Here is a 14,326-nt window from a genome sequence, read left to right as displayed (position 1 = left end):
CCTGCTTCTTTCATGATTCTCCTCACAACCTGGCCTGATCCCACCCCCAGAAGTTGTCTGCTGGGAGAAGCTATCAGAACGGGGCAAAGGTGTCCTCCTGCAGACCTTGGGGCTCTCTGGGGCTGCCCTGCAGAAGGAAGGACCTGAGTCAGGGGCAATAGGAGCAAAGGGGCTGCGAGCACCTGGAGGGACCACACGGACCCACCTGAAGGGTCAGGCTGAAGCCGCTGAGCAGGTCTTTAAGCAGGGAGACCTCCTGGTCTTGCCGGGACATGGGAGGAACGGGAACAGATTGTGCAGTCCCACCAGGGCTCAGAGGCTGCATCAGTCAGTTAGGGGTCAAATGACCTTGATCAAGGTCCTTAAGCTCTGTAGGCTTGTATTTTTGTCTCTGAGATGGGGATCCTAATACCCTCTGAGCTTGTGTTAAAATTAAACGTGATAGTTAAATAAAAAACACATCCTGCCACACAGAGAAGGATAAGAGGCGGTTACTGCTTATTAGGAAACTTGTCACCTTACAAGTCAGCACTTCCTGATGCTTGGTATCATAAGCACTTGTCACTGGCTGATAAGACCAATTTCCTCAAACCCCAGGCACAAGAAGTCTCCAGTCACAGACATGTGCCAGACCTGCACTTGGCCAGTGACCTAGAGCTCCCTGAGCTTCCCTGTGCAGGATCAACTCCTGAGGTTACTGCAAAGCTGCTCATCACGTACAGTTCCCAGGATTTCCGTCCCAGCAAGCTACACCTAGGGAATCCTGCTCTTAGGGTTTTGCTGAACTACAGCTGGGCTTTCAGGAAACCTCCAGGGACAACTATGCCATACTGAAAACTACCACCAGGGGGAAGCAGAATCCAGGCATCCAGGTGAGCAAAGGGTTTCGAAAGGCCATGAAATGTGGGCCTGTAGGCCACACAGGCAACTAGAAGGGTGGGGGGCCCGAGCTTCATCCTCCCCATCTACCCAACCCTCCACACACAGAAAACACACACTGCTGCTCCTGCAGGATCACCTGATCACGTTTACTGTTTCATTGTCCAGGTACAGTTCTTTAGTGCTTCCCTTGGTGGCTCAGACAGTAAAGAATCTGCCTGCAATGCAGGAGACCTGGGTTGCTGATCCCTAGGTCAGCATTTTCAGACTTTCACTCTCTCTCCAGCCTGAGCTCCAATGTGTCTTAATCCCTTTCAGTTTCTTGAATCCACCAAGCTCTCCTTTCTTCTGGACCTTTGGCCCATCTTTCCACTGCCTGGAACCTCCCCTCTGTCTTTTATTGACTGACCCTTACTCTTAGGTCACACGTGAAACATGAGTCTGCCAAGCAGGACTCCTCCTCCGTGAGATGAGACCCCCACTTCCCTGTCCCCTTTCCTGACTCTCCTGTGTTGGCTCCTTTCTCATCTCCTTCCTCCTTTAGCCTGGAAGGGCAGCAGCTGTGTCTCCTCCAGGGACCCCAGCACCTGTCTGGGAGCCTGGGCACAGGACAGCTTAGCTATTTCAGCTAGACTTTGAAAGCACCCAGGTTGTAGGTGAACAACTTTCCATTCCCAAATGCTTCTCTTTTCCTCTTGAACTAGGGACTTAGTGGCTAATAAATTTCAGGTGTGGTGGGGGAGGGCATCAGAGTAAGGACACGTATGATTTAAATAGAAGACAGTTGGAGAGAGAAGGGAGAAAAGAACTTTCTAGTTCAGGAACAGCATGGCCAACAGCCAGTTGCTGTGATTTGCACCAAGCTTGTCCTGTGTGTGAAGGGGGCTCCAAGGATGAATGTACCATGGAGACGCTCCCTGAGGGCTCACTCTGGCTGGTTCTCTGATATGTTGAGGCTCTGAGGTCAAGGCTGTGAATGGAAACTGAATTTGAGGGAAACATGTGCTGTGTCTCCTTGTATAAGTAGTTGCTACTTCTCCACTCCCAAAGTAGGGACATCACACATTTTATAGTGTTCAGATCTCTCATCCGCTCCCAGGGTATGAAGGACATGGATATCACTTAGTCCTGTCTTTCAGCCTCTGCAAATTCTTCCCTTATCTTCCCCAGAAGAGCAGGGCTGAGGCTAAGAGAAGACCACCATCACCAGCCCCCTGACTGTGTGAGTGAGCCCATGACTAAGAGGTGGGGAGGAGGCTGAGATGAATGAGCACCCTCTAGACCCTGCTGGTCCTCTCCCTGCCCAGCCCCCAGCACCTCCACCCTTCTGTTCCCTCTGCCCTTGGACTTCCCCTCATATCCATTTAGGTCTTTCCAGAATTCTATCTTCCCAGCCCAGAGATCAAACCTGGGTCTCCAGTGTTGCAGGCAGATTCTTTACCATCAGAGTAACCAAAAAGGTGGCCACCCTGCCTAAGAATCATGGAAGAGAAGAGTTAAAAAGCTGTGTTAAAACTCAACATTCAAAAAACTAAGATCATGGCATCCAGTCCCATTACTTCATAGCAAATAGAGTGGGGGCATCTGAAGGAGAAAACGCTCCGATGCTGTTGGTTCCTGGGTCGAGTGTGAGCCTGGGTCTCCAGGACAATGGATTTCCCTCAAGAATCCCACCTCTGAGAGGTTCCTGGCTGTCTGGTTCTTGATAGAACAGAAGGTCTACACACCTCACCTGTGCCGGAGCCAGCCGGCAAAGTCGATCAGGTCCCGAGAACGTGCACGGCGGGGCTAAGAAAGAAACCAAAGCAAGAGACTACAAAATGGGGTCGAGAGGTTCAGACACGTCACCACGAAGGGACGCAGTCTGACACCAACTTTATTCAACATCTCATATTTATACAGAAAAGCGTGAGAAAGACAAGACAGTTGACATTTTTTCTTGGTTGGCCTATACATCTTACAAACAGTCACAAGAAATCTTGAGAGCATGGGAATGGCTCCCTGTTATTATTTCTTACACCAGATAACATTTCTCTGTGCGTGAGAAGTTTGCACAGAACTCCAGGTGCCTGCAGTAAATAAGCGCCTAATCTCTGGGGTGGCGGGACAGAGAGCTATGTTTGCAAGCAAACCCTCAAGGACTGAGGCAGCTCCCAGAGCTGTGTCCTTCGGACAAAGGACCCCGTTCTCACGGGCAGCTCCCCGCACACCTGGCTTCTATAAGGGAGGGAGCAACGAGTTTCCAAGGGTAAGCATCACGTTTCAAGGGAACAATGCAGACCACACTTGAATTTAAGAATCAAACAATTTTCTTGGCTAGTCTAGTGCTTCTCCCTTATCTAAGTCTCTAGGAGAATCCTACTGTTATTGGGCATAAGAGGATTTTATTTCTTCCTGTTTTGTCACCTACACTTCTGAGTCATACCTCAAAAATGGTCCTTCTGCCAGGAGTCACTTGCACCCATAGAATGAGAAGTTTGATTCAGAATGAGAGGAGAGCTTTATTCCCAATAAAGCGTGAGAGGTAGGAGTTTGGTCTAGAGCACATGCTCTCCCCCAAACCAGCAGGGCTGTTTTATATGATTCCTGTCAGCTGGGAGGGGGCGAGGGTCTCCCAGGAGGGCTCAGCTGTGCTGCTTGAGGCTCCAGATCACAGTGCCGGGTGCGATATCTCTGCGCATGGCCCTCAGAGCTAAGGTGTGGCCATTTCGCATCAGGGCATCTGGTATGAAAGGCTGGGTGCAAGGCCTCTGCTGGAGGCACTCTGTGAACAAGTGAGGCTCAGCTCAGCACAACGAAAAAGAAAAAAGGTTAGACTACTTGATGAGCAGATTCTGTGCTTTCTACCCAGGAACTGTTGATGGGCTTTGTGGTGACATGACCCTCCTCTGTGCCTGTCCTTCTCCTCTTCCTGAAGGTGCAGGTCCAGCTCCTGCAGCTGCTTCCTGTTGAGTGTGGGGTCGTCAGGACCTGGAGAGGAACGAGACCTCTCTTACCTCCTCTGGACGCGTCTGGTGCCCCTGGGCCTCAGCCCTAACTGTTCTGTCCCTGAGAGACAGCCATCTGGAGTTTTCTAGATTCTGAGGATCATGGAGGGGCGCAGGAAAGGACAAACCCAGTGGGGCTCATGTGGCCCCATCACCCTGGCCCCGGATTGTTCCCCAGATCAGGCAGCCTGGTGTCTGCCACCCAGTGTCCATCTACACCTCCTTCAGTGAGGCTACGTGCATCCTCATGAAAATAGCTCCACATGCTGCCCGGTGTGCAGACCCCTCCCCAGGCAGCGAATGGGAGATCAGAGCCAACTCAGTCCCCAGGACCACCCCCAGCCAGGGAGGTAGTGGGCTTATGTCACACTAGAAGTCCAGGCGGGTCTCATCAGACCGTCACAAGGGTGGCTGTTACTTTTTTCATGGTGAGTGTTGTATGTGGTTCCTTTGGCCAAGGTCTCTAACTGCCCTGAGTGCAACAACTCCTGCAATTAGTCATTTGCTCTTTGGGGACACACTTTTATTGTTGTCTGGAAGAAAGCTTCAGGTCAGAGAGATCTTCACACAAGTAGTCAAGGGGGTCCACTTGCTCGAGGTTGTCTCCTCATAGGTGGGTGCTCAGGGCCCCTTCTCTCAAGTGTGATGTCCCCATGGAGTGACCTTCTACAGCTTCTGGTTGATGGTAGTCGGCATCACCAGGTAGGGTCTGCTTCTCTCAGGAGTGATTGGTATTGCAGGCTGCTGGTTTTCAGGTTTTTAGATCCACCTGATCCTCTGGCTGGAACGACTGGAGGGCAGGTGAGCAGGTGCAGCCTCACCTGGTTACTACCATAGTTTCTGCTACCTGGAGGGCACACTTAAGTTGTTTCATTTCAAAGGGTCTAAAATGTCTCCTCTTCTGGGCTTGGGGAGTGGGTCTACCACACATGAGTTCAAACACACTTGACTTTATCCCTGGGAGCTAATTACATGCAGAGCAAGGCAATTGGGTATAAGTTAATCAATTTTTTTGAGTCTTCTGACATAGCTTGACTAAGTTCCTTTTAAGGTCTGGTTGGATCTCTCTACTTTCCTGGATAACAAGGTCTCCAGGATGAGTGTGAGGTCCATTTTATGTCCAAGGCACTCGTCATCCCTTTTGTCACTTGAGGCAGGAATGCTGGGCCGTTATCACTTTGTGCTGACAAAAAAGCAAATAGTAATCAAACTAAGAAAGAATAGAGAATTTTATTCAAGCCAAATGAAGGTGCTAACCCAGGAAACAGGTTCTCAAAAGCTGGGAAAATGTCTTCATTGATCAGGAATTAAAGATGCATTTTCATACATTTTTGAGACAAATTATGTACCAAGTTGACAGGTTAGCATCATATCCATAGTTCAACCAACAAAGTGTTGTGGGTTTTTTGTCTTTTTTAAAAATTACTCATGTACAGACAAGCCTTTGGTCCATGAGACCCCTTGTACCCTTCTATGAGATGAAAAAGAAGCATTAATTATAGAATTATTACAGTGCTGGCTTCTGAAGAAAGGGGCCAGTTTTTTCTCACATATTGATTTCATCCTCCTGCTTTGAGGAGGTCTGGTTAATGTGTAATGTAGGTGCACGTTGCACTTTGGGAAAGGCCTGCCATAAATGGGGCATGTCAGTTGTCATTTTTTTTTCTTTCTGTTATTTATGATTTTCCTCATCATAAGGATCCTGGGAACCCAAACCTGGGAATTTTCTCTCTTACTTAAGCCACTGTTGCCATTTCAGTTCTAGTGGGGAGCCCTTCTGCCCAGGCTGAACAATGTCAGACTGGGCAGAAGTGCCTAGAGACACCTGAAATTGCCCTGTGCTGTTGGCATGACAGTGAGGTCAGTCTGTCAGTCTTCTCCAGGACATGTCCCTCTGGTCTGAATGGGCTTTATCTGGGGTCTGGGTATTCACTATGCAGCATGGGGCATGTCTCAACTATCAAACTAGCTATACTTTTCATGCCTGGAGTCACCATGAACTCACCTAACTGATTATATAGAGCTTCCTTCCTGTAATGAGTTCCTATGAGTCTCCCCTGATGGTTTGAGAAGCTAAAGTTTGGGGAAAGAACTATTGCTCATGTTCAGTAATTAGCCCCACATGGCCTTCTAGATCTCCATCTGTTACTGAACCAAACTTGGTTCAGCTTTCCCTCTCACGGTAAAGCCAATCTACTGACATCAGGTTGTGGTGAAGAAAAGTGCAGCCTTTATTGCAGGTGCCAAATAAGGAGTAATGCTTAAAAACCTGGAAAACACAAATGGATTTTAGGAAAGGGTTTTTAAAGGCATGGTGAGGGAGTTGCGGGATATGTGATTAGATCATGCACAATTCTCTGAAGTAACAGGGGGTGTCGCAGGGGCTAACATCAATTCTCAGATCCCAGCTGGTCTGGATACCACTTGCTCATGGTCATCATGCACTTAATTTCTTCCATCTGATGGGGCTTTAATATCTGCAAAACAACTCAGGGATGTATATCAGACACTTTTCTTTATGTCCTTCAGGGAGGAACTGAAGAGTCTGTGACTGTTGTGTGACTCATCTACTGTTTAATTTTGTTGTTGTTGTTGCTACATGTTGATCTTTCAATTATTAATTTTAAGTCATCTTTTGATGACTCAGGGGAGACCTGGAAGACTAAAGTTTTCCTACAAATAAGAAGCACACAGAGGACATGGACTGGGGAGTAGGGAGGTCTATTCCAGAAGGGTCCTGATCAGTTATATACTGAAGCCCCAATTCTCAGCTTTGTCTGATTCTTTGCTCATATATCCTGGGGAATAATTGGATGGATCTAGCCTTGTTATGCGGAGAAGGCAATGGCACCCCACTCCAGCACTCTTGCCTGGAAAATCCCATGAATGGAGGAGCCTGGTAGGCTGCAGTCCATGGGGTCGCTAGGAGTTGATCACGACTGAGCGACTTCACTTTCACTTTTCACTCTCATGCATTGGAGAAGGAAATGGCAACCCACTCCAGTGTTCTTGCCTGGAGAATCCCAGGGACGGGGGAGCCTGGTGGGCTGCCATCTATGGGGTCGCACAGAGTCGGACACGACTGAAGCGATGCAGCAGCAGCAGCAGCAGCAGCCTCGTTATGAGGGGTAATTGCCAAGTTACTGGTTCTAGGGCCATTCTTTTGGCAAGTGTTTCCACTTTGTTGTTTCCCTTTATTATCTCTGTACTCTTTGATGACCCCGACATTGAATCACTGCCACTTCTAAGAGTCCTAATATGTTTAATCCATATTTTACCTGATTCTTCTCTACATTAAACATTCCCTTTTCTTTCCAAATAGCTCTGTGTGTGTGTGGGATTCATATGCACACCTGGAATCTGTGTTAACATTTAAGATCTTCCCTGGACCGAGTTCTAATTCTCAGGTGAGGGCTGTCAGCTCAGCCTTTTGAGCTGAAGTCCCTGGGGGGTAAGCTTCACGTGTGTATGTCTGGGTCTAGGAGGTCACTATGCATCCCACCAGCCTTTTTCCTCTCTCATAAAACTGTGAGCCATTCCTCTTCTGCATTTGGGAGAGACTCACTCCTAGGTCGGGCGACTGGAATAGATCATGTCTGTGGTTTCTATACAGTCAGACTCCAAGGACTCTGTTTCTGTGGGTAGCAGGATTTAGTGCATGACAGGTTTTTATGGTGACCACTAAGTCTATCTAAATGCATAACCTGAACTTGAATTGATCTTTGGGGGATAGCCATTCTATTCCCTTAGAAGTTACTAAAACTGAACCTGGTGTGAGGACCACATAGAGATTGTCTGACCAAACAGTAGCTTTTTCAGTCTCCTTTAGCAGGACTGTAGTAGCTGCTGTTGCCCGCGGGCCTGGAGGCCATTCTTTAGCAATTTGATCTGTTTAGAGAAATCAGCAACCACTGGAGTAAGGAGCCCCAGTCTGACCTAATTTCCCAAGGCGATTCCCCTTCTCTCTTGAACGTAAAGGTCAAAGGGTTTAGCTGAATCTGCAAGGGCCAGGGCAGGGACCTGAAGTAATGTATGAGGGTTCCAGTTTCTCCACATCCTCAACTCTGTTATGTCTTTTTAGTTACAGTGTTGACTCCTTTAAGATCGGTAAATAAGTGCAGATAATGGTCTTAGGACATCTCCTACAAGTTTGTAAGCTCTGTACCCTGGTTATCAGCCATGCACCTAGACAGCATTCACTAAATATCTATTCAATGAATTGAAAACAATCCAAACCTTTTATTTGTATGTTGCCTTAGGTTTTAGGCTTTTTACAAAGTGCATTCACAAATTCAAAGGCTCAACATAACACTGTAGGATATTAAGAATAGTGGGTATTTCCTGTTCTAGACCTGGGAAACTTGGGTAATAATTGAAGCGTTTAGATTGGCTTCATATCCAGTCTTCTCTGTACTATTTAACACTGATTTTTCAATATGTTTTTTAAATACTTCATTAATGTTCAGAAAAGAATACCAAGAAGTTTCAAAAAATCTTAGTTTTAAAGAAAAATACAGCAGAACCTCAAGGGACTGACTGTATTGGCAGTTTGGAGACAGCTAATTACAGTCCTGGGCTTCCCTGGTGGCTCAGTGGTAAAGAATCTGCCTGTGAAAGCAAGAGATGTAGGTTTGACCCCTGGGTTGGGAAGATCCCCTAGAGAAGGAAATGGTGACCCACTCCAGTATTCTTGCCTGGGAAATCCTATGGACAGGGGAGCCTGGTGGACTACATGGGGGTCGAAAAAGAGTTGGACATGACTTAAAAACTAAACAACAATTATGGTCGTGAGATAGTTGTGGGGACTGGAGAGAACAGTCTGGGGTCTGACAAATGAAGTCACTAGACTTCCAGCTTCATCAAGCAGTTTCTTCATCTTTGAAGTCAGAACTAATAGGTGAGCATTTTCAGGGCTGGAAAGTATAAGGAAAGTCAAAGAGAACTGTAGATCAGGTGAGGACTAGTTATGTAGGCTGTCGATCTGTAACATGCCACTGTTATTTGTCTGGGCTCTGAGCACATGATGAAGGAAATCATAAGGCAGTCTCTCTCTCTCTCCCCATGTTCCCCTTTCCCAATCTAAGAAGGCAGCAAACAGCTAACAGGCACAGTTCCCTACACAGTGCAACATGCCAAAGCCTGTCCCCATGGATAGCATTCATTTATCCTTCAAAGGCATCTGAGCTCCTATAAACTTCTGTTGCCTTTCTTTAGGTCTTTGTAGCTCTTTGTAGGTCTTTATAATCTGGGCTGTTGCTACATGTTGATCTTTCAATTAATTTTTAAGTCAGCTTTTGATGACTCAGGGGAGGCCTGGGAGACTGAAGTTTTCCTACAAATAAGAAGCACACAGAGGACATGGACTGGGGAGTAGGGAGGTCTATCCCAGAAGGGTCCTGCTCAGTTATATACTGAAGCCCCAATTCTTGGCTTTGTCTGATTCTTTGCTCATAAATCCTGGGGAATAATTGGATGGATCTAGACTCGTTATGCAGAGAAGGTGATGGCACCCCACTTCAGTACTCTTGCCTGAAAAATCCCATGGACGGAGGAGCCTGGTAGGCTGCAGTCCATGGGGTCGCTAGGAGTCAGAGATGACTGAGTGACTTCACTTTCACTTTTCACTCTCATGCATTGGAAAAGGAAATGGCAACCCACTCCAGTGTTCTTGCCTGGAGAATCCCAGGGACGGGAGAGCCTGGTGGGCTGCTGTCTATGGGGTTACACAGAGTTGGGCATGACTGAAGTGACTTAGCAGCAGCAGCAGCAGCCTCGGTATGAGGGGTAATTGCCAAGTTACTGGTTCTAGGGCCACTCTTTTGGCAACTGTTTCCACTTTGTTGTTTCACTTTATTATCTCTGTACTCTTTGATGACCCCTACATTGAATCACTGCCACTTTTTCCAGAAGCTGAGCTCTGGCCACAGGTTGTGTCACCAAACCCAAGTTCCTGTACCCAAGGCACAGTGATGCTGTATAAACCGAAATGTTCAAGTTCTGAGCAGAGAAAGCTTTATTGTGAGGGTCAAGCAGGGAGTACAGGGGCCCTATGCTTAAAAGACCTGAATTCCCAGATGGATTTCAGGGGAAAATTTTTAAAGGCAAAATAAGGAAGAGAGTCCAGGATCCTAACTGAGAATTATATTTTATTCAGCCAACTTGCTGAGGACTTAAACCTCATAGTTTAGAGATAGCTCTAAGGGACTGCTCCCAAGAGATAAGGGAGGAACCAGGATATATAGGGGATTTTGCAATAAAAACCAGGTAGTCAGAGCATCAAAAAATGGTGCTTAGTCTCTCAGTCATGTCTGACTCTTTGTGACCCCATGGACTGTAGCCCACCAGGCTCCTCTGTGCATGGGATTCTCCAGACAAAAATACTGGCGTGGGTTGCCATGCCTTCCTCCAAGGGGTCTTCCCAACCCAGAGATCGAACCCAGGTCTCCCACACTGCAGGCAGTTTCTTACCGTCTGAGCCATCAGGGTAAGCCCAAGAATACAGGGGTGGGTAACTTCTCCCTTTCCAGGGGAACTTCCTGACCCAGGAATTGAACCGGGGTCTCCTGCATTGCAGGCAGATTCTTTACCAGATGAGCTATCAGGGAAGCCCTGTTAGTTCAGGAAAACCAGATATTTGGTGCTAGTAGTAAAGAACATGCTTGCCAGTGCGGGATATATATAAGACTCGGGTTCGATCCCTGGGTTGGGATCCTGCCTGGAAGAGGGCACGGCAACCCACTCCAGTATACTTGCCTGGAGAATCCCATGGACAGAGTAGCCTGGTGGGCTACAGTCCATGGGGTTGAAAAGAGTCAGACAGAGCTAAAGCGACTTAGTACGCATACATGGCCATCTCAAGTTAATGAATTTTTTTTTTTTTTTTTTGGACCATACTGAAAGTCTTGTGGGATCTTAGTTCCCACCCAGGGGCTGAAGCCGTACCTATGGCAGTGAAAGTGCGGGGGTGGGAGTGGGGGGGTGGGGAGGGGGGGTCCATTCCAGGAAAGTCCCACAGTGTCCTGCTTGGTTACAGTTGGGGACCTTCTTCGCCCCCTTGTTTGGTCCTGATGAGGACACAGTGCCCAGAGCCGGACTGTTAATGCCTTTGGCCAGCTTTCTCTGGGTCTTTCCAGAAGCCAGGGGGCGGTTCAGAGCAGCAGAAGTAGACAGACTCTGCGGCTCCCTCTCTGCATCTGGGTGGGTGCCTGGGCTCAGAGCGAGCTCTTCCGTAGAGTTTGCAGCCAGGGGCCGGCCCCGCTTGCTGAGCATTTCGCTTACCCGCCTCCATAAACTGCTTTGGCTCCTGGTCTCGCATCTCCCTGTGGTTCCCCGCAGATTCCGCCCGGCCTTCCCTTCCTCCCGCAGCCACGCCCCGGCTTGGCTTCCAACAGCCGTGGCAGCGCTGGCGTTTAGCCGTTGCCCAGAGACGACGCCCGAGAGGCGGTTTAGCTGACCACCTGGCGGGCAGCCGGCGCTCCTCTCCAGGAAGCAGGCGGTTCTCGAGCTCTCGCCGAGCGGACCGGTGAGGTGGCCGGGTCTCCAGGAGCAGCGTGTCCCGGTTCCGCGCCAGCCCCGGCTGGCAAGAGGCAGCCGGTGTCCCCGGAGGAAAAGCCCAACCCTCTGCTCGCGCGCGTTTGTCTGGTGAGCGTCCCCCCCGCCCCCGCCCGGGCTGTGACACCCTGCCGCCGGCGCCTTTGGTGGGACAGATGTCGGGGTGAGATCGGCTTCTTGAGGTCTGTGGCGTCTCGAATGGCCTAGACCCCGTCCCCAACCCACCCTTAGTCGGCTTCCCCCAAATCGGTCAGGAATTCTCAGTTCTCAACTAAAGCTGCACCTTTTTTCTCCCCTAAACAAGCAGCTTGTGACAGCTTCCTGGATCCAGTTAGTGCGCTGCGCCATTGCCATCTTTCAATAATGTCCCCACCTTATCCCAAATTCCTTAGGTGACAGCTGGGGTCCAACTCTACCACGTCCTCTTGTCCTTGTCCATGTCTATGACCATGTCTCCCGCCCTCCCTTTGTGGCTCTCACTGTATGTCCTGGAACCTAGTTAGGGCAAATTTCACGTGATCACACACACACACACAATTTTGTATTTAATGGATAACACTGTTGTTGAACATGTTTTGCTTTTGCCTGGGACACACAGCCAGGACTGTGTCCAGGTGATTCTGGTGGAAGGTTGAGGCTGACTTCTGCTTTAAGCAACTCCTTCCACTGGCATTGCTATTTCAGTGTTAACTTTTAACAGTCCTGTATTGTATTAATATTTGACCAGCCCCTTTCTCTGTTGTGAATATTTCACTTCCATCTTCGGGGAATGGGGTCCCTGAAGCCGGTGGGGTCTTCTCTGTATTCCCAGACTTTACAGAAGTGGTGCATGGTCTTGATACAGGTGGGGCTTCCCCGGTGGTACTAGTAGCAAAGAACCCTCCTGCCAATGCAGGAGACGTGGGTTTGATCCCTGAATCAGGAAGATCCCCTAGAGTAGGGCATGGCAACCCACTCCAGTATTCCTGGCTGGAATATCCCATGGACAGAGGAGCCTGGCAGGCTACAATCCATGGGGTTGCAAAGGGTCAGACACGATTGAAATGACTTCACACACACACTCTCTTAATGCAGGTGGTCCTGCCCAGGAGTCCTCTGGTCCTGAAACTGACAGGTCCCTAAGCTGGGAAGAAGCTTACAGGTGGAAAATGGCTTGGAAAGGTGAAACTTTTAACTAAAGTCATCCATCCAGTAGCTGGAACTACTAACTAGGTGGACTTTAATCACACTTGGGTGATGATTAGATCTTTTGTTACTGGACCCTAACCCATTCATCTTTCCAAAATTCTATTTCCTTTTATCACAAGATAGCTTGCAGGATCTCCCAGGGATCTCTCCTTTGCTTTTTTGATCATGGTGATTCCAGTGTGTATAGTTATATTTGTTGGCCCTTAAGGAAAAAGAGGCAAGAAGGAATATGGGTGAGATTAATGTAAATAATAACAAAGTAGCCAGATATCTCCTTAAGGCAGAGCAAGGAACTCATTTCTGTTTTATTTGTGGATTTTCAATAATGCATGTGTATACAAATGGGAAGGAGAGGATTTCTCATTGATTTTGGTAGACACTCGTTTCCAGTTTTCCTACTGGAGGGGAAGGAGCTGCTGCTGCTGCTGCTGCTGCTACTACTACTACTACTAAGTTGCTTCAGTCATGTCGGACTCTGTGCGACCCCATAGACGGCAGCCCACCAGGCTCCCCCATCCCTGGGATTCTCCAGGCAAGAACACTGGAGTGGGTTGCCATTTCCTTCTCCAATGCATGAAAGTGAAAAGTGAAAGTGAAGTTACTCAGTCATGCCCAACTCTTATCGACCCCATGGACTGCAGCCTACCACACTTCTCCGTCCATGGGGTTTTCCAGGCAAGAGTACTGGAGTAGGGTGCCTTCTAGTACCTCTCATCTCACACCTGAAGGCACTGAAGCAGAGAGGCTGAGTAAATTGCCCACATCACATAGCTAGTAAGTGGTGGAGTTAGATCTCAAACCAGGCCATCTGTCTCCCCAGCCTGTGTTATCCTGTATGGAAATGTTATACTGAGCTCCTTCTACTGGGACACTTGTTCTTAAGTGCAGGGAGAAGGCGATTCTAAACACACCTTTGGTCTTGTTGGCAGGAGTCTCTCAAGGGAAGTTCTTCAAGTTCTTGCTGTTGGAGATGATGCATGTGAAACATCTCTGTAATCAAGCTTTAGGGTGTGTTGTTCTCAGAGTCTGGCTCTTAGACCTGCAGTGTCCTCATCACCTGGGAGCTTGTTAGAAATACAGATCCCCCCGTGCTCCTTCTAGACCAGTTCTGTAAAGTTAGAAACTCTGGGGATGGGGTTAAACAAGCTCCAGGAGATGCTAATGGAAGGTGGAGGCTGGCTTCTGCTTTAACCTGCTCCTCTCATTGGCATTGTTCCTTCAGTGTTAACTTTCAAAAGGGATCCAGACTTTAGGAAGTTAGTTATTGCCATCTGTGTGTAAAGTCTGAGTAGCTTAGTGATTTCCTTGTGTACCTCACTTGCTGAGCCAGGAAAGTGAAGGTGAGTCCAGCTAGGAAGTGCTGACCAGAGACTCAGAAAAAAACTGTTTTTTCACCTGTTCTTTGGGTATTTGCAGGGAGAGGGCGATTCTAAACACACCTTTGGTCTTGTTGGCAGGAGTCTTTCAAGGGAAGTTCTTCAAGTTCTTGCTGTTGGAGATGATGCATGTGAAACAGTTGGTGATGGACAGGGAGGCCTGGCGTGCTGCAGTTCATGGGGTTGCAAAGAGTCGGACACGACTGAGCAACTGAACTGAACTTGGGTATTTGCTTTCTTCCCAAATTTCATCTGCTTTTGAAACTTGTAAATGATGCCAGTAACTAGCTTACTGACTTTTATAAAAATGACCTTGAAATGGAAAGTGGGGTCTGGCTGCTCACC

The 14,326-nt window shown here is 48.3% G+C and overlaps 1 protein-coding gene across 1 annotated transcript in view; it reads right to left on the bottom strand.

Moving 5' to 3' along the window:
* Window positions 1–2,700: 2,700 nt before the first annotated feature.
* The window catches only part of LOC133258042 (uncharacterized), a 36,711-nt gene continuing 25,085 nt past the window's right edge, over window positions 2,701–14,326 (bottom strand). The window contains exons 2-3 of the mRNA XM_061434376.1: window positions 11,145–11,558; window positions 2,701–5,049 (exon numbers count right to left, since the gene is read on the bottom strand). Coding sequence (XP_061290360.1) covers window positions 4,934–5,049; window positions 11,145–11,558 — 530 coding nt within the window. The 3' untranslated portion in view covers window positions 2,701–4,933. The remainder of the gene's footprint in view (window positions 5,050–11,144; window positions 11,559–14,326) is intronic.

This window comes from Bos javanicus, chromosome 12, assembly GCF_032452875.1.
Source record: "Bos javanicus breed banteng chromosome 12, ARS-OSU_banteng_1.0, whole genome shotgun sequence".
Classification (NCBI taxonomy): domain Eukaryota; kingdom Metazoa; phylum Chordata; class Mammalia; order Artiodactyla; family Bovidae; genus Bos; species Bos javanicus.
Note: the sequence above shows the minus strand (reverse complement) of the source record. Positions and strands in the feature narration are given on the sequence as shown.